Source organism: Rattus norvegicus, chromosome 4 (assembly GCF_036323735.1).
Source record: "Rattus norvegicus strain BN/NHsdMcwi chromosome 4, GRCr8, whole genome shotgun sequence".
Lineage (NCBI taxonomy): Eukaryota > Metazoa > Chordata > Mammalia > Rodentia > Muridae > Rattus > Rattus norvegicus.
This window is the reverse complement of record NC_086022.1, coordinates 143019239-143038195: the sequence shown is the minus strand read 5'-3', so window position 1 is coordinate 143038195 and position 18957 is coordinate 143019239. Positions and strand designations below refer to the sequence as shown.

The 18957-nt window shown below is 44.1% G+C and overlaps 1 protein-coding gene across 4 annotated transcripts in view; it reads right to left on the bottom strand.

The window, feature by feature from the left end:
- Positions 1-18957, bottom strand: part of Itpr1 (inositol 1,4,5-trisphosphate receptor, type 1) — a 323105-nt gene that overhangs the window by 28310 nt on the left and 275838 nt on the right. For all 4 annotated transcript variants that reach the window (XM_063285577.1, NM_001007235.2, NM_001270597.1 and 1 more), the window contains 6 exons: positions 15854-16029; positions 10384-10548; positions 5638-5833; positions 3995-4087; positions 2720-2859; positions 2223-2388 (listed from right to left, as the gene is read on the bottom strand). In XM_063285577.1, coding sequence (XP_063141647.1) covers positions 2223-2388; positions 2720-2859; positions 3995-4087; positions 5638-5833; positions 10384-10548; positions 15854-16029 — 936 coding nt within the window. The remainder of the gene's footprint in view (positions 1-2222; positions 2389-2719; positions 2860-3994; positions 4088-5637; positions 5834-10383; positions 10549-15853; positions 16030-18957) is intronic.

Genomic DNA, 18957 nt, shown 5'->3' with positions numbered 1-18957 from the left:
AGCACAGATATAGAGTAAGGAAGATGGTAGAGAACTGTAATGCTGAGGCAGAGTTAGAGGTTGCCATCATTTTGTTATCTAAATGAAACTAGAGGAACAGATGTAGGTGTGTGGTCCATTTCCATGTGTTTCTATGCACACACAAAGGCATACACACACATCAGCCCATAGGTCGACAGCTTAAGCCTGGAACGGTGGCCTGGGACTTGCAAAGGCTGCTAGTAGAGTGAAGGGTGAGGTTTTTGTTTTTGTTTTTGTTTTTTCTTTAACTGGATAGACAGCGCTGTCCTTAATTTCCCAGTAACTGCAACCATGTAAGAGAACATTCTTGCCATGAGCAAACACATCCTGAAATGTTGAACGATCAAAAGGGCATCATGTCGGTCAAGGACACAGATGATTCAGAAAACCTGTGTGTGTGAGTGCTCTGTGTATATAAATAAAGGAAAGGAAAGCCAGTATTAAAATTTGGGGACTCTTAGGAGCCGGGAGAAAGTCTTTGTACTAGTTTTATGACTTTTTTTTGTGACTAAAATTATAGCAAAATAAAAAGCTTAAAAACTAGGTCTTTAAGAGGCTAAAAATTAAAGAATTTAAATTTTTAAAAGAAAGCACTCCCTTTTTTAGTATATATACCGGGAAGGAATTCATAAATTTAGTAACCATATTCTGAATAATCCTGATATGATTACTCAGCTTACAGATTCCCACATGATTACTTTGCATTTACATATATTTTTCTATAATTACACTTTTAGTGACTTTTTTTTGGTATCCCACAAACCTATCTTTATTTTTATTTTTGAGACAGGGTCTCATACAGCAAAGGCTGGCCTCAAACCCATGATCCTTCTGGCCCAGCTTCCTCCTGAGTGCTGGAACTATAGGTGTGAGCATTTTTTTCCTGCAGCAGGTCCTACCTAGCCTGCAGCATGACAGGGGCGTTGGTGTGTCGGGAGCTTATCCAAGTCCTCCCTCCTAATTCTCACAGTGATGCAGACAAGTGCTCAGGACACCACCCACGTGTCAGGTGGGGAAGATGGCTCGGTGAGTGTAAATGACAATGCAGAATGGCCAGTCAGAAGCTGGGGCTGATGCACCAAGTTCAAGCCTTTAACTTCCACCTGACTGTAAGAGACCTTTTTCTTCCTTTTAAAAAATAAAATACATTTCTTCCTTCCTTCCTTCCTTCCTTCCTTCCTTCCTTCCTTCCTTCCTTCCTTTTCTTCCTTTCTCTCTCTCTCTCTCTTCCTCTTCTCCTCTCTCTCTCTCTCTCTCTCTCTTGAGATAGGGTCTCACTATATGTATCCTTTGACTGTCCTGGAACTGGCTATGTAGACCAAGTTGCCCTTAAAGTCACAGAGATCTATCTGCCTCTGCCTCCTGAGTGCTAGGATTAAAATACAACTATACCATCTATCTGCCTCCTCAAACTCTTGGTGCATGTATGTGTAAGTGTGTGTGTGTGTGTGTGTGTGTGTGTGTGTGTGTGTGTGTGTGTGCCTATGAGTTCAGGTGCCTGTGGAGACCAGAGGTGTGAAGTTACACGGTGATGTGAGCCATTGTCTGATGTGGGTGCTAGGAGTTGAATTTGGGTTATGTGTAAGAGCAGTGCATTCACTTAATCTCCGCGCCATCTCTTCAGCCCTCCTCTTTCTCTTCTCTTTGAGCCAGGATATTAGTAGGTAGTCCAGGCCAGGCCGGCCTTGACCTCACCGCAGTCATCCTGCCTCGGCCTCCCCAGTGTTATGATTACATATGGGTGCTGTGATGCCCAGCTCTAATGGTATTTTTCCATTGAAGCCTGATCCTGCCCATAGAGAAGACATTCTCAGGCTGTAGCTGGATGACAGCTCTCTTTCCTGGTCGACTTAGGACTGGATCAGGGGACTCTCAGGATGCCCAGACACAGGAAGGCTAGGGATACGTGTGTCTTGAACGTGTGGCCACACTTCTACTCTCCAGAACTTAATTCTGAAAGGCAAACTAGTGACTGCTGCACGGAGTTTATTGGCTTTCCAGATGCTTCCCAGCAAAAAAAAAAAAAAAAAAAAAAAAGAGGTCAAATAGAAGCCTGCTGTTTGCCAAGAGGGGGTAGGGATGGCCCTGAACAAAGTGAATGTCCCAGCCCAGCGTCTTATGTACCCACTCCACTGCCACGTGTCCGTGTGCTCAGCCACGCTGGCCAGTGGCCTGCTTGCCTGAGTGGGACAGACACTCACCACAAATGAAGCACGTGGTTTTTAAGATCTCTTCCTTCTTCTGCTTCTCACTCCTCAGGTCAGCAAAGGTGTCGATGATGACCCCAAAAATGAGGTTCAGGACAATGATGATGACCATGAAGAAGAAGAGGAGGTCATAGATCACCCTTGCAGCAAACAGAGGCTCCTGTGAATGAGAGAGAGTGGACTGATGTCACAGCCCAGCTCCAGCTGGACAGCTGTCCACTTGGGCAGGAGTTACATTGGGCATCAGACTTTAAAACTCCCAACTATACTGTGAATCCTTCAAGTGCTGGGAGAACACAAGCAGGGAGATTCTGTAAGGACATTGGGGTGGGGTGGCCAGACCTAATATTAAAGCAAACCTCTGTTTAGGGAGTTGTTCTGGGGCCTCAACACGTCTTAGTGGGCTCTTGTGGGGACAGGCTCTGACTGGCTTCTGCACAGTGGCTTGTCACGCTGCCAGTGCCCCTTCCTTTCCTTTGGGATCCCTTTACCTCTTTGGATGGCTTCCTGAGCACATCTCCTACTCCGCCCCCACTCCGCAGCCCGTGACTCAGAACGGTGACGATGCACATGAGCAGTGTCTCACACGTGTGCTCCTTATCCTGTTCCGTTTCTTCCACAGGGAGCAGCTCTGTGAGCAGGGTGAGCAATAACACGGTTTAGACGGGAGCGGGGAAAGAGACACTGATTCCACAATGATGCTTCCCAAATGCCATCTCTCCAGCTGGCAGCCCATGAAACAAAACTGAGGAATTGAGAGTCAGATACACGCTGTCAGGAGTGAACGGGGCTGTTCCCACTTCTAAACCCTGCAAACTTCTCAAGCTATGCCAGTACTGTCCTTCCTCTACGGAGCTTCAAATATCCCCTAGCGTCTGACCAACTGTTTACACTACAGTCCTACCTGCAAACAGAATAGTCTTTGGCCTAGGCTGAGAACAAGGCATCTTGCCTCTCAGATGAGCTTTCTGCCAGGTACCCAACTGGGCATGCTCAGAGGACAGAAGCCTGGTTGGATCTTACACAGGTCTTTGGCTTCCCGTTAGAGGCTGTTTACCCCACTTTGCAGCCTATCTTGCTACTTTCTCATTTGGTTGCTAAAACCCAGATCTCACTCTCTCTTCCTTTGGTTTGCATCTATTTACTTTGTACTCCTGGTGGGGACTCAGACAGGCATGGGCAAGTGCTTGCCCACTGAGGTGCTATCCAGCATCATTCCAGTGCTGTAGCTTCCAGGCTCTTTCACCCGCTTAGCCTGACACAGATCCATGGAGACCTGCCCTTTTCCAGAGTCACCTCTTGCCGCTCTCCTTGCACATGACCATTACCTCTCTGAAGGACTTTTGCCACTAAGCCTTTAGAATGCTTTCCTCCCCTCCTTTTCTAAGAGTCCTGTTTTAGTTGTGGCACTTTACCACACTACTTTGCTGGTTGCCTATCTTCAAAATTGTATCCTTACTGAAGCAGCATTTGGTTATGTGATGTGATCTCTTATTTACCTCACCCCACCCACGTCCCATACTGTCTCTCTGTCCACAGTGGGCACTCAAACATTGGCCGCCTCAAGTCAGCAGCATGTTTCATCACACGTGGCTTCCTTTTCTGTTAGGGGTCTTCCCCTAAACTCCATCTAACTTTTCCCTTTCCCTGCTGGCCTCACTCCTAAGCAGTATTTCCGCTTTAATATGCTTCCAACACCACCTGCCTCATGTACACCACTGAAGGTGTCAGATAGTCACCTTGGGCTGGTAGCCATGGGGTCCTACCTTCTTTGGGTGCCGGAGAGGTGCAGTTCTCCCCCGTCTCTACCCGGCACACATCAGAGTACAGGAAATCGTTGGCCAAACTCTCACCAGTTTCTGGGAGAGAGAATGGAGTTTTTTGATGAACAATCTGGCACATATGGTTAAAATGTTTGAAGTCCCTAGTTCACGGCTGATTAAACAACCCTTTACATAAATAACACCCTCCAATACTACATAGAAATTCAAAGCACAGATGCAATTTACACTTTTATTTGGTGAGCTGGATGGGAAAAAAGCCAGAAATGTCAAGTTCTGTAGGCTTACTAACAGTATCACACTTAGGTAGCACTTCTCAGATGTTAAAGACAAACAGCTCAAACTCGCAGAGAAATACTACTGGGTGCACAGATTCCATCAAGATCTGAATCATGTCTGTGCATGAAGCAACTTGGGCATGAGTGGAACCGCAGGCTGGCTCAGTTTGGACCCCAAAGGTGGGTGATACTAAGTGCCACTTGGAGTCAACTGAAGGCTGAATGAAGTTTTATATCAAGGTGCACAATTCGGGGAGAAGGCAGCCAAGCCTGGTGCATCATAGAAGGTCTAGCTTGTCCCCAGCACTCAGGCAGCCTGACTACCTTTGACCAGGTACTTTTCACTAAGTACTGACAGCTATTCTGAGAAAGAATGCTTTGGCATCAACTAATAAGGACCAAAAACAATTGGCCATTGTTTATCATTTGCCAATAGGAAATCACTTCCAGTTTTGTTATAGACAGGAGCCCACTGAAAATTCGCATCTCTTTAAAAAAAATAAAGTTTCAAGGCTAGCCACTGCAAAAAGCGTGTGTGTTTGTCTTTCTACATTAAATATACAGAGAGTCAAGTGTGCTATATGTGTGAATGTGGTCCTAGTACTTGGATGATAGAGGCAGGAGGAAGAGGGGCTCAGTCAGCTATGGCTACGTGGTGAGTTCCAGCCTGAGCTATAAGATGCCCTGTCTCACAAAACTCCAGACACAAAACAAAGTGGTTATGCAAATGTTTTAATTGAAAGTATGATCTCACTATTATTATTCTGTATTTTCTCATGTTATCAGTGTTTGTCCATAAAGGCTTGTATCTGTGTGGGGTACGCCACCCCCTAGATGTGGACTTATATTTGCTCCAACCTCACATTGCAGTGAACATTTCCCTAGACACGTCTGTTCTTACACACACTCAGCAGGTTTTCCCCATAAGTATAAATTACCAGAAGTAGGTTCACTAAGTCAAGGGGAAGCTTTCACTATATACAGTCAAAATGCTTTGTGAAAAAAGCTGTGCTGGTTGAAAATATGGCATTAGTAAGTTAGCCTTTTCTGTGTATTTTTGAAATAAAACCTTGCTACCTGTGGTCTAGGCTGGCCTCTAATTTACACCAATCTCAGCCTCCTGAGAGTTTGGATCAGAGTGTGTGTGAGCGCATGTGGCTTTAATGAATGAATTCAGTGCATGGAGTAGTCACTGGCTCTCAAAACACAGTACTCAGCATTACTCTTTGAATACACCTGTATTCAGATTTCGTATTCTGGTGTTAGAGACATTCCTGCCTGCTAAGGTCATGTATTTACCCTAGTCTGGTTATAATCATGTTAAAAAAGACAAGAGGATCCCAAACCCACCTGGACCAGCTGTCTCATTGGGCAACCTGTCTACTTCCAAGATAAAGTCATCCTTGAAGAACAGGTAGCCCACAATTGAGAACAGGTAAACCAGAATCAGAGCCAGGACCGCTGTCAAGATGATGGACCGTCCATTGCGGGTGACACTTTTAATGACATTAAGCAAAGTCTCCTCTCTGTACACTAAATCAAAAAGCTTCAAGAAAAAAAAAAAAACAAGATGAGAAGAGTTGTTAAGGGCTTAGGTTTATATCAGCATCGTTTATTCTCCTGGAAACTCAGAATCGTTCTATAATTTTAACACATAACATGTTGCCTGTCTTCACAGTGAGAACTAGGATGGTAAAAAGGAGGAAAAATAAACACAGAAGAGGGGGTGGCAATCAGTACCAACTTCAAACCGCACACAAAACAGGTTAGAGTTTCCAGAAATAGAAAGAGGAGTTTCAGAGAGCAAGGGAAAAGAAAGTACTGAGGGCCTTGGAGCCCAGCCACTTAGCATCTAATTTCCGAGCTTCTCCAAAGGCCAGGTACTCAGGTACCTGTGACCTCTGGGAAGGCCAGAATCTAGTGGTGAAGGCAGGTGTGTTTCCAGTTAGTTGTAATGGTTCTCAAAGGGTTCTCATGAACCCTTCGGCAAACTTCTATTTCCATAATATTTACATTATGATTTGTAACATTAGCGGTTATGAAACAGCAAGGAAAATAACTTTATGTCGTCACAACGTGAGAAACTGTACTAAAGGGTGGCAGCATTAGGAAGGTTGAGAACCACTTAGCTAGTGCAAGCTGCAGTATCTCAGGACTGCCGAGGTCCAACGTCTTAGCTCAGTTACTGATAGCCAATGGGATTGTGGGCTTTGTTCTGTCCCTCGCCCCTAGCCTCAGTTTCCACATATGCAGACCCTCAGATGGAGAGTCAATATGAAGAATAACCAAGGATTATATATACAGTGCTTAGCACACAGGCACACTTATATACTGTGCAAGTACATAACTGGTAATCACTGATTTCCTGATGAACAAAGCCACACAGTATGGTTGAAGAATGTCTATAGTGGAGTTATACCAGGGAGTCTTACCTCTTAACCTTCTCCCCTAGTATAGGAATGGTCCCTAGAGGTCACATTGGGTTCATAGGTTGGGCCTAACCCCTAACCAAGGGACATGCTCTCTGCAGCAAGCAGGCTTCATAAGAAAGCAGGATCCTTGAAGGTGGGCATTAGAGGGTGATAGGTAGATAGATTTCCATTAAGTATAGGCAACCGTTTGGCTGGGGAGCAACTAGGGGGAGCTCTGGGTAACTCTTTGACTAGAAACTTTATTTTTTTTAAGATGGAGGTCTTGTGTTGCCCAAACTGGCAGTAAACTTTCAATCCTCCTGCCTCAGCTTTAGCTTCTTAATCATCTAGTATTACAGGCACATGCTGCCAGACCTGGCTCAAGGATAGTTTTGCTGTCGTCGTTGTTTTTAATTAATGTTGCCTCTGTTCCCATGTCTAGGCAGCTCTGAAAGGCTTGGTCTTCACTGTGGCTTTGGCTAACTGTGCACAGTGAAGCTGGTCATGGGGAAAGCAGCTGGGCTCTCCACTCCACATTGATTTACAGCAATGCTGACGGAGCCTCTGTGGACCTCCATCTCCTCATCTGTAAAATGAGTGGACTGAGCTGGTCTCTCAATGTCTTTCAGCTTAGAATTTTATATCTGAGGCCATTTTCTGGCCAATTAGTTTTTCTCCCTGCCTAACTCCAATCTGTGTCCTGAAACTAGATTCCTAGAGGGTACTGGGCAAAGTAGGATCCTTACAGGAAGCAAGGATGTGGCATTCAATCCACAAAAGAGAGTAAAAGGCTGTGTTGCTTTAACGTTGGTTAAATATTTTCTAGCAACTCAATGTGAAGTACTAAGAGAGTCAGACAGAGAACAAAGGGTACTTGTCTTCTGTGGGCAGGAGGCACAGAATCAAAAGATCAAACCAGAAAAAACTATATTATGGTTTTAAAAAAAACTTTCAAAATTTAAACAATAAAATACATTTTTCACACATATATATGTATATTCTGAGTAAACATGACTTGGAAAACACAGAATACAAAGGGAAAAAAACTAATAATTCCATTTCTTCATCTATAGACATCCACATGTTATTCCTTTTAAAAATGGAATGTATAGATATTATTAATAAATACTGTAAGACTGACTTACAGCCACTCCCAGACAAATTCAGGAACATTTCATGTCAAAATGATTTCCTAGTGTTGTATAGAAACACATACACTTAACATAGCCAGTATTATGCTTGTGAATAGTCAGGATGTTTTCAATTGTCTTATCACAACTGCTTCTGTGATGAATACCTCTGGATATGCTTGTCTACACATCTGCCTACTTACGACTTTCTGACTAATTTCCAGAAACAGAAATCGGGGAATCCTGTTATAATAGAAAAGTACTGCCTATAGCCACTCAAGCATGCTGTGTCAATTTGTATTTGCTACACTGTGTCCCCATGGCCACCAGACCAGGAGTGACTGTGCTTTTTAACCTATTCTCAGGTGACAGGTTAAACTCAGAAAGCGTGGGCGTTTTAATGCGCTCGCTTGCCTTGGCTTGGCACTTAGGGATGAGCCTGTCTCCGCGTTCAGTGACCATCTGGAGCTCTCCTTCCGTCAGCTGCTCTTTAGGAACTTTGTACGTTTTCATCTCTTGTGTTAATATTTTCTTAAGAATACAAGTGGAATGCAGGCTTGAGGCCAGGCCCAGATACTTCCTAGGGGCCACGGCGCCTTAGGCCAAGGGACTACTCTCCCTTCCTCCTAGATTGCTAGAGCCAAGAGACCTCTGATCACCCAGGCGACTCTAGATTTCTCCATAGGAAGTCTGTCTCTCTCTGTCTCTTTCTGAGAACTCGGGTTTGTTTTGAACATGGGAGGCTTTCTTTCTTTGTGGCATTACTGTTTTTTTTGCATTCTCGTCAGACACATTGAGTATTTCTTTGGAAAAGAAGAGGGTTCCACAGGCAAGCTGAGGCTCGGAAAACCCCTGGATACACACAGGAGCGGCCTTAACGGTGATCTAGATGACGGCACGGTGCTTTCATGACAGATGAGGGTTCTGAAAGCACAGGTGTGAACTGCAACATGGGATGCTGGTCTCACAGAGGCACAGGCCTGCCCATGATTTGGAGGAATGACATTTGGGTTTGGAAGATCAAGTGACTGTGTGATTCAGGGCACAAGTTATTTAACTGCACCATGCCTCACAGCCCTGAGCTGCGAAGTGAAGATAGCATCTCCCTCAAAAGGAGGGCGAGAGTGCGGGAGAAGCATGTGCTTGCAAAGGGTTAGCTACTACTGTTTTGTCTCCGTCTTGATGGTGAGGCTGCGAGGTAAGGAATGCGTGTCTCATCTCACTCTGTCCCTTGCACTTAGGAAGGGTCCTGGCTGGCCCCAAAAATGACTCAAAAAACAAAAAAAACAAAGAAACGAATGAAAATGAAGAGGGAAGGAAACAGGATCAGCAGGAGGGAGACCAGCAAGGAAAGCCACACAGCAGCAGAGGGAGAGGGCGCAGGTCAAAGGGCACAAAGGACATGTTTCTACCTCTTGGGAGAGAACCCCTGCCCCCAAAGCAGTGACAAAAGACAATCCTTCACCTCTGCCACTCTCCCCAGGGAGGACTGGAGTGTGCTGGACCAAAACAGTCCTCATAATGGCACTCACATCCTGTCACCCCTTTGCCTGAAACATCAAAGTACAGCCAGACAGATTCTGAAACTAGAGAAAACAATCCATTCTGTTTAGCCTGCCAACATCTACCACTCATGGAATGAGCTAATGTTGGTGAACTCTTTATGGTTTCCTTGTATGGCAGCATACATTATCCCTGCGAGGAAAACATATTCTTAACTTGTAAGTAAGGAAACTGAGGCAGAGACAAAGCAAACAGCTTAGAAACCACAGGTAGTCTTTCCTTAAAGGACTTCCCACGATCCCCCTCTTCTGAATCCCTTCCATTCCTTTCCCTTCCATGCTTTTCCTCCCCTTTCCCTACCCCCCTCTCATTCTTATTTTGAGGCCTTGGGTATTTTTGATTTTCATATTTTTATGTTTCTTGTGTCTTCAGGATAAAAGTTTATGCTTCTTGCCATGTTATATAGGCGCACTGAAATTTCTTATCCCCAACTTTATAGATCTAGGCTTCTTCTGACTTTAGCACAGAAAAATCATTATTTGGTTTGGAACTTAATCTGCTCCCCAGAAAGGGACAGAACCAATTCACCAACTGTCCAGGCCTTGACAACTTGGCTCTGAAGGAACAAAATCACTTTTACCTAGCAAGCTCATTGTCCTGGGTCTTGAGGCTTTGAAGGTTGCTCCTACTTTGGTCCCTACATGTTTGCATTGAGAAACAGATCCCAGAGGACCATAGGTGATAGTGTCAAACACATCCCTCTTGGCAAGTGCTTCCCGTGTGAGAGAAACGGACACATACATAGGAAACATCTGAACTGCAAAGACACCTCTTCCATGAGTGTAAACTACAGATGTGCCACACACGGGACACAATGGGATCACACACTGCCAGGTTCCCAGGAGCTGCCCTGTTTCCTATGTCATTTTCCCTCTCAGACCCTCAGACCAGATGCAGTTGGAACAGTAGCTGCCATTAGAAGGTGGGGTCTGTGATAAGAGATGGCACACACAGTTCTCCACACGTGGAACGTGTGAACCCCTGGTACTCACCAGCAAACTATAGAAAAACTCATGTACGAAGAGGCCCATGGCACAGATCAGTAGATACAGCAAATGATAGAGGAACTCAACGTCCAGAACCATGGCTCGGTAGCCTCTGGTGAAGGTCCCACAGTTGCCCACAAAGCTCATCAGGAAGATGATTTTATTGCAGACCTGAGAACAGACGGTGGCGGGAAGAGTCAGATGGTGGAGACCATGCTCAACTGTGCATGAGAACCTGAGGGGAGCCTTAGCACTGAGTGCCCACCGAGCTCTCTTAGAACTGTCCTGGGACTCCGAGTCATTCCATGACTTTGCTTTTCAGGCATAATACAAATTACACGGTAGTCAAGTAATTTCATGTGCACCAGCAATCAAGCAGCACTTGTGTACGGCGAAAACAAAATTAACACACACCGAGACGAGGGTTTTCATAGTGAAACATTTCTGACATTCTTGTATGAGTCAGTGAAAGACAGAAGTCACCTCTCTCTGTGAACTCTGTGATCAGCATGGCTAAAGCTTGTTCTCTAAGCTGGCTCCTCCCTAGACACTACAGAGGCACATCATAATGAGAAGTGGGCTCCTCTCAACTTTCCTCAATCCTGTCTTCACAAGTAAGACGAACATTTTCTTAAGAAACCAAGACAGGGTTGTCCAGGATGAGCTCTTTGCTCTGTACTTCTTTCTGGGAATGATTTCTGACCTTCCCATGGGGATCCACCCCTTTTCAAGAACCAGTTTCTGAGGTCTGGAAGCAGCTTCATCTGCCCAATCACAATACTGTATTCTTCTGGATATAATCATTGTTCAAGGATTGCCATGTGACCAAATGAGCCAGTAAAACCTGGGAGGCATTTTCCTGGGATTATAGAAAAAGACAATTTTGTTTTTTCTACTTACCTTGAACCTGAAGGAATATGAGTTTAGGGTTACTGCCTTCTCCTTTTTTATTTTTTGTTTTTTTTTTCCAGATTGTTCACTTCTTATATTTCTCTGCTCTATTTATTCTTTTTTATTTTATTCATTTATTTTTTTATTTTATTAACTTGAGTATTTCTTATATACATTTCGAGTGTTATTCCCTTTCCCTGTTTCCGGGCAAACATCCCCCTCCCCCTCCCCTTCCTTATGGGTGTTCCCCTCCCAACCCTCCCCCCATTGCCGCCCTCCCCCCAACAGTCTAGTTCACTGGGGGTTCAGTCTTAGCAGGACCCAGGGCTTCCCCTTCCACTGGTGCTCTTACTAGGATATTCATTGCTACCTATGAGGTCAGAGTCCAGGGTCAGTCCATGTATAGTCTTTAGGTAGTGGCTTAGTCCCTGGAAGCTCTGGTTGCTTGGCATTGTTGTACATATGGGGTCTCGAGCCCCTTCAAGCTCTTCCAGTTCCTTCTCTGATTCCTTCAACGGGGGTCCTATTCTCAGTTCAGTGGTTTGCTGCTGGCATTCGCCTCTGTATTTGCTGTATTCTGGCTGTGTCTCTCAGGAGCGATCTACATCCGGCTCCTGTCGGTCTGCACTTCTTTGCTTCATCCATCATGTCTAATTGGGTGGCTGTATATGTATGGGCCACATGTGGGTACTGCCTTCTTCTTACCACACCATGTGTCAAAAACAAAACAAAACAAAACAAAACAAAAAAAACAAAACCCACAAAAGTTCAGTGGACACAGAGCCAAACAAGGGACATAAGAACTGGGCCCTGATGCCACGGCCTAAGCCTCCATATTCAGCTATATCTGAAACTAGGCTCTTGTTGTCTATGACAAAATGAACCAATGCATTTCCACTCTGCTTCAGCTAACATGGGTTTCCTGACACCTACTATTGAAGGGGCCCTGACTTGAATGTTGGATAATATACTTGTATGTGAACAGATACCCCATGCCTGGAAATCCTCTTCTATTAACAGAGTGACAGAAAAGCCAGAGAGAAGACTCTTCGACTGCACTTGGGAAAACCATCTTCTCTACTCTAGTTCCCTTGGCATCAGGCACACAGACATCCTGCCAGCTAATCTGTAGGCCAGTGTAAGCGAACTCCTTGACAATCAGATAAGGGAGGATGCCGGCCCAGACAGAACCTCCAGCTTTCTCAAGCACACTCAACACATGGTAGGCCAGGTTTCCCCTGAGTTCTGACCCTGTGGGTAAGAGTTGCTCGCAGGGCAGCGAAGCATGGCTGACTGGGTGGAGTTTTAGAGAGGGGTTTGGAGAAACAAGAGATGCTTGTAGGTCAGTTGACACCACAGAACTTCCTACACAGCCAAGTTTTAAAAGCCTGAGCCAGCCAAGAGTCCACACTTCAGCCCACTCACCCTTCTCTTTAACATTCCCTGCTTCTCCAGCGAGTGTTTCCTGTTCATGGACTCAGTCTATTGCTGCTACTCCACACTCACTGTGCTCGACCAGCTTTTGATCTAGCCTCCTGCTCTATCTCTAAGGGAATCTGTCAGCTCCGAGCACATCATCCAGCTTCCCCTAGCTTGTCCTAACCATAACCCCAGTTCACCATCCTTTTGATAACACCCTAGCCTCTTCCCCCAGCCTTCTCCTGTTTGTTCAGCTACTCTTCCTTATCCCATACCCACCAAGTGGTGTCCCATGCTAAAACAAAACAGAACAAAACTCTAAGTGGTTATTTATGATAGCTGTTCTGACCTCCACAGCTAGTGTATTGTAGATGATAACTATTTAACTTGAGTCTTCCTTCAAAATGGTCTTTGTTAAAGATGTGTTGTCTGTGGAATGATCAAAGAACAGAACAAAAGAAATGGACAGTCATACTCTCTGGGTACTAATATCTTTTCTTTCCATCCATCTGTCCTGCCCGTCATCTGATCATCCTGCGTCCCCTCTGAAACAACTTCTCACAGCGTGCGACACTTATTCAAAACCTCTCTTTCTCTTCACCATGGTGCCCATGGTTTTAGAATGTCAGAGCTAACAGTGATGGCACGTCTTGTCGCCTCAAGCATAAGTGAACACTGCAAATGCATGGTTGCATCATTTTGTTTTAGATGGTGATCAGAGCCTTGCTCCAGTTACCCACGGTTGGAAACTTAAAAGTTAAATTTGTATTTTTTATACTAGGGAGATGGCTCAGTTGCTAAAGTGCTTCCTGTGCAAGCTTGAGTCTGATCCCCAGAACCCATGTAAAAATAAAATCCTTGTGTGGTGGTGTGTGCTTGCTATCTTAGTACTGGGGAGACAGCGACAGGGACGTCCTTGGTGCTTGCTGGCTGGCCAGCTAGTCTAGCTAAATCAGCAAGCCTTAAGCCAGTGAAAGACGCGTCTCAAATAAGAAGGTGGATGGCTCCTGAGGAATGGCACTAAAGTTGACATTTGGCCTCCATATACACTGGCACAAATACATGTACACACATGGACCCCACATCCCCAGACCCAGGTAGTTTGAATGAAAATAGCCCCCACAGGTTGGTGTGTTTCAGGATTTGAACCTCAGTTGGTAGGCTACATGGGAAAGAGTAGGAATTGTGACCTTGTTGGAAGAAGTGTGTCACATGGCAGTGGGCTGTGGGTGGGGAAAAGATCTGATGTTTCACAAGACCAGAGCCCATTCACAGTTTGCCCTCTGCCTCCTGCTTGGGGATCAAGATGTGAGCTCTCAGCTGTTCTACTACCATGACTTTGCTCCCCCGTTTATTGACTCTAGCCCTCTGAAACCATAAGCCCAATTAAATGCTTTATAAATTGCCTTGGTTATGGCATTTTGGCACAGCAACAGAAAAGCAACTAGTACACAAAATAAATCTATCCCTTTTCTCGCCCATCCTATTAAGATAATAATACATCTTTGCTTGAAGAAAAAGGTGTCACCATGGTTTGTCAAGGATATGGTTCTCCCTTTTTGCCTACCCCATGGTGTTTTCCTTCACCACCGAGACACCTGCACATGGTTTCTTTTGTCTACACTATGATTCAGCCTTACCACACCTGATCAAAAGCATTGGCAGAGCCCCTAAGGCCTCCCTGCCTACAGTACCTCACACCTCAGTCGATATAACACGGATCAATGAATTTTCTAAAATGCCTTTGTAAAAACTATCTTGGCTCAAAACACTGCAAGCATTTCCTACCAAGGTGAACAGAATCTCCCAGCATTATTCCCATTGATGCATCTGCAAAACTACAGGCTAAAGCATTTGGGAAACACAGCTAGGTAGGTTCCCTTTTTCAGAGATTCATAATTATTCTTTGGGTCTTTGAAGAGTATTGCAGTTACAACACTTTTAATTTGTTGAACCCTGAACTTCCCGTATGTATTCTGTCATTGATCTTCTATTTCAACTCCCCATCTAACATTTACCACCATGGAATGATGGTTTGGAAATACACGTGAACCTGGAAGAAGACATTCAGTGAATTTATTCCAGAGTTTCAGTGTTCCAGGATTAGTCCCCACCCTAAACACAGCTTTCTGGCCTATTGCTCCGCTTAGGCCTATTGTAGCCTAAAACAAGCAAAATGCTTTCCTGAGTGTGGCACTTCCTGGCCCCACCTTTTCTATTCTTTCATGTACAGTTTCATAAGGTGTGGTGGCAGACACTTGTAATCTTATCACTCTGGAAGGCTGAGGCAGGAAGAACATGAATTTGAGGGCAGCATGGGCTACATAGTCATCTTAAGATCAGCGTGGGACACAGAGCTCAAAGCTAAGCTGGGCTCTATAGCAAGAATATTTTGAAACCAAAAGCAAACCAAAACCAAATCAACAAAGCACAATTTTAAAGCTGCTGCCTTTCTCTGAGCTTACCCTGCCAGACTCCTTGATGCTTTTGCCATCGGAATACCTAGACACAATTATGTGTTACCCATATTTTTCTATCACACTTCCAATTTTGTACAGCCACCTCAGCTTTCTTACATGCTTAGACTAGAAACCAAAGCCAAAGGAAGATACTATGAGATTCCCAAGATGCAGGAGTCCTATGCCACCCACAGGCTTCCATCAGCCAGCAGTGCTTCCTAAGGACTCTCGATATCCCTTCAACTATAATGACAGTACGCCCATGAGCTCCAGTGACATCGAAATAGCCATTCCTTATTCCCTTCTTCCCTCAACACTTGCTCTGTTTATGAAGTCCCTCTAACCTCTCTCCTCTTTTCTCTGTGAGCCCTTTGACAACCGAGTGCTACGGTAATATTTGATCATTTGATTTGCTGGCTAAAAACCTATGGTCCAAACAAACTTTGGTCAGGCCAAACTAACTTAAACTTCCTCTGCTGCTACTGTTCCTGTCTAGCTCTTGAGAGGGAAACTCCTCAGGCTGTGTTGAAGCCCAAAGGATGCCCTGGGAGACTCAATTTATACTGAAGAGGTCAAGGAAGATATCAGGCTAACAGCACTTTTTTTCCCCTAGATTGAAAACACAGGTCGAGATGCTAGGGACCAAATGAAAAGCATTCCTATTTACTCATATGTAGGAATTGTACAATAAAGCGATTCATACTTACATTGAAAGCTCCCAGCAGAAACAGTGTGGGCTGTAATCCAACTGAAAATATCAGTCGTAGGATTGTAGAAGCAATTAAGGCCCGGATGCCATGGGGCTTGGGCAGCGCAATGACAATTGCCAGAGAGATGAGCATGGCTGTCCACAGGAGGCCGGACCAGTGCGGCTCTAGTGTTCCTGGAAAGACAGCATAGACTTCTTTGGAATTTGTGTTTCCATGGCATCTAGGTGACAGAGTAAGATAGGTCTGACGACAATTTCTTCAGTCACTTCTCTAAATGACGTTCTGATTTTTTTTTTAAACCTCAAAATCTCAGTTTTATGGTTTTTGGATTCCCAAGCATTCATTCATGTTTCTTATGCATGACTGCCCCTCCCCCAATTCTCTGGTCTTCCTGTGTATTTTGGGTTAAGCTGAGACATTGCTATTTTTGGTAAGTCATTCCTACTCACAAAGAACTTGCAAAGTGTTTCCTCCTACACTATGTCACCATACTTCCTGATTATTCCTATAGGGTCTGGTATGCTAGGAAAGTTCTTTACCCACAGAACTACATTCCTGGCTCAAATGCTGCTATTTTCTTTCTTCTTTCTTTCTGTAAGGTTTATTTATGTCCACTTGTGTTTTGCCTACATGTATGTCTGTGTGAGGGAGCCAGATCCCCTGGGACTGGAATTACAAATGTTGTGAGCTGCCATGTAGGTGCTGGGAATTGAATCCCAGTCCTCTGGAAGAGCAGCCAGTGCTCTTAACCATCTGAGATATCTCCCCAGCCTCAAATGCTGCTATTTGATAACCATCATTTTACTTGTCTGTCTTCTGTCTAGACTCTTGAGAAAAGTACCTGGCCCAGAGGAGACACCGGATTCGTATTCAATAAATAAAACCCATTCACAGGTCGTAATTCACTTCTGGGGAAGGAGGAACCAGAAGTCTGAGCTTACTCATATTCAAAACATGGGAAGCAAAACTGCGGGTTCCATGGATCAATTTGATTTCCTCAAGGGAAGGGGGAAGGCAACTTCCGGCTCTTGAGCATCATCTACAGTTAGATTAACCCAGAAGATAACGAGCTTCTACCAGTTTTTGTCATCTCTTGCTATTTCAGGTTCTATTTAGAGTGTCCCACGAGATGTCTTGGTTACATAACATGAGCCAACGTGGCTAAAAATACAGTTCTGTAAAACACTCATTAAAAAAAATAAAACACCCCTATTGCAAATGCTGTCACATTTTGAGTCTCCCTCGGATGTAAACAAGCAGTGCTACATGATTCAGGACACTTATATAAAGGAGTTTTTCTTCTTTAGAATAGCCAGGAGTATAGCACAGCTCAGAAGGAGGTACTGATGCAGGTGGCTGCTCTTTCTCCAGTTAAGTCCAGCCACCCAAGGCATTTTCTCTTCAACTGTCCCCCTAGAATCAGCCACTTGTTTTTTTTTTTCTCCTACTTTCAACATCCAAGCTGGTTAAAATGGGCACAAAGGGGCAGTTCAGGTTTCCAGGATCTGTGTTAATGCTGGGTGGGTGTGGTGGCTCTCCTGTAATGTTACTGGGTGGGAAGTGGAGACAGGTCATCTCCTGAGCAGGCTAGCTAGGTAGACTAGCCTGGGCTCCAGTGAGAGACCCTGCCTCTATGGATAAAGTGGAGAATGATCATGCAACACATGCAATGTTTATATTGAACCTCAACACACGCATAAACACATGTGCTCAACACATGTGACCATGTACACCTCATACACAGAAAATGAAAGGGCCCAAAGGCATGTAAGGTTTATAGAAGCTAAAAAAAATGTGGATTCTGGGGGCATACGTACCATTTTGTGCATATTTAACAACTGTCATATATCATGCTGTCTCTCCTGTTCTCATTAATTATCATTTTTTTCAGCCCACTCTATCCTCCTATGAAGTTGGTGTAATATCTCTGCTTTAAAGGCAACCCAGTCTTTATGTATTTTATCCAAAGTGACCTAGGAAATGGCTAGAAGTACATGCCTCTAATGTTAATAGTCTTCATTTATGGTTTAAAAAAAGTGTTAATTCACTGTGCACACAGAACAAGAATTTTGACAGTTTGTTGTTACATGATGACCACAGGATGTTGTTGCCACAATCAAGACACAGAATGTGTTCACCCTGACAAACATGAGCACTCTGACAGACTGCTGGAGGTCTTTGCAGTTTATGTGTTGCTCCACCCCCACTCCCAGATACCATGAGTGTGTGCTTCCTGTTACTATAATCTTGCAGTTCTCATGAAAATGGAGAAATAACTGTATTAGTAGGTAGTCTTTTGTGTGATTGAGAAGTGTTTAAGAATCATGGTAGCCACTCCTACTTCATTGTTTTTACTGCTGAGTAATAGTCCATACTATGGAAGTATCCCAATTTATAATTTATTTATTCACTCAATAAATGAATAGATGTTTGTGGTCATCCCAATGTAGAGATACTGGGAATGTTGCTACTAGAACGTTCAAGTGCAAATCTTGGAGTGGAACTGATATTATCTTTTCTTTTGCACAAACATAGAGAAGTAGACTGCTAGTTCTTACACATAATGTGCCAAACTGCTTTCTTTCCAAAACAATCACAATTTTTTTCTTTTTGTTAGGCCTTGATATTAACAGTCTTGTGACTCAGCCATGTTAGAAGGCCTATAGAAATATATCACTGTTCTAACTTGTATTTTACTGAAAACTCTAGGCATATCTTCTCATGTACCTACTGGTCATCCTTAGATCTTCTTTTATTAATTATTTGAGCAAATACTTTGCCCATCCCTTTAATGTAGTAGTCTTTCTATTATTCTGTTTTATGTGTTCATTTTCTGCATTTATGGCCTGATATAGTGAGATATTCTTTGGAAATGTTTTCTCCCATTCTCTGGCTTACCTTTCATTTCATAAATGTTTAAACATTTTGAACATATTTCTTTTCTGGCTACACTATGTAGCCACACTACAGGGCCACACTATATAGCTCTGGCTATCTTAGAATTCTTTGGGATTGAACTCACAGAGATCTGCCTGACTTTGTCTTCTAAGTGCTGGGATAAAAAACAAACAAACAAACAACAACAAAACCCGAAAAACAAC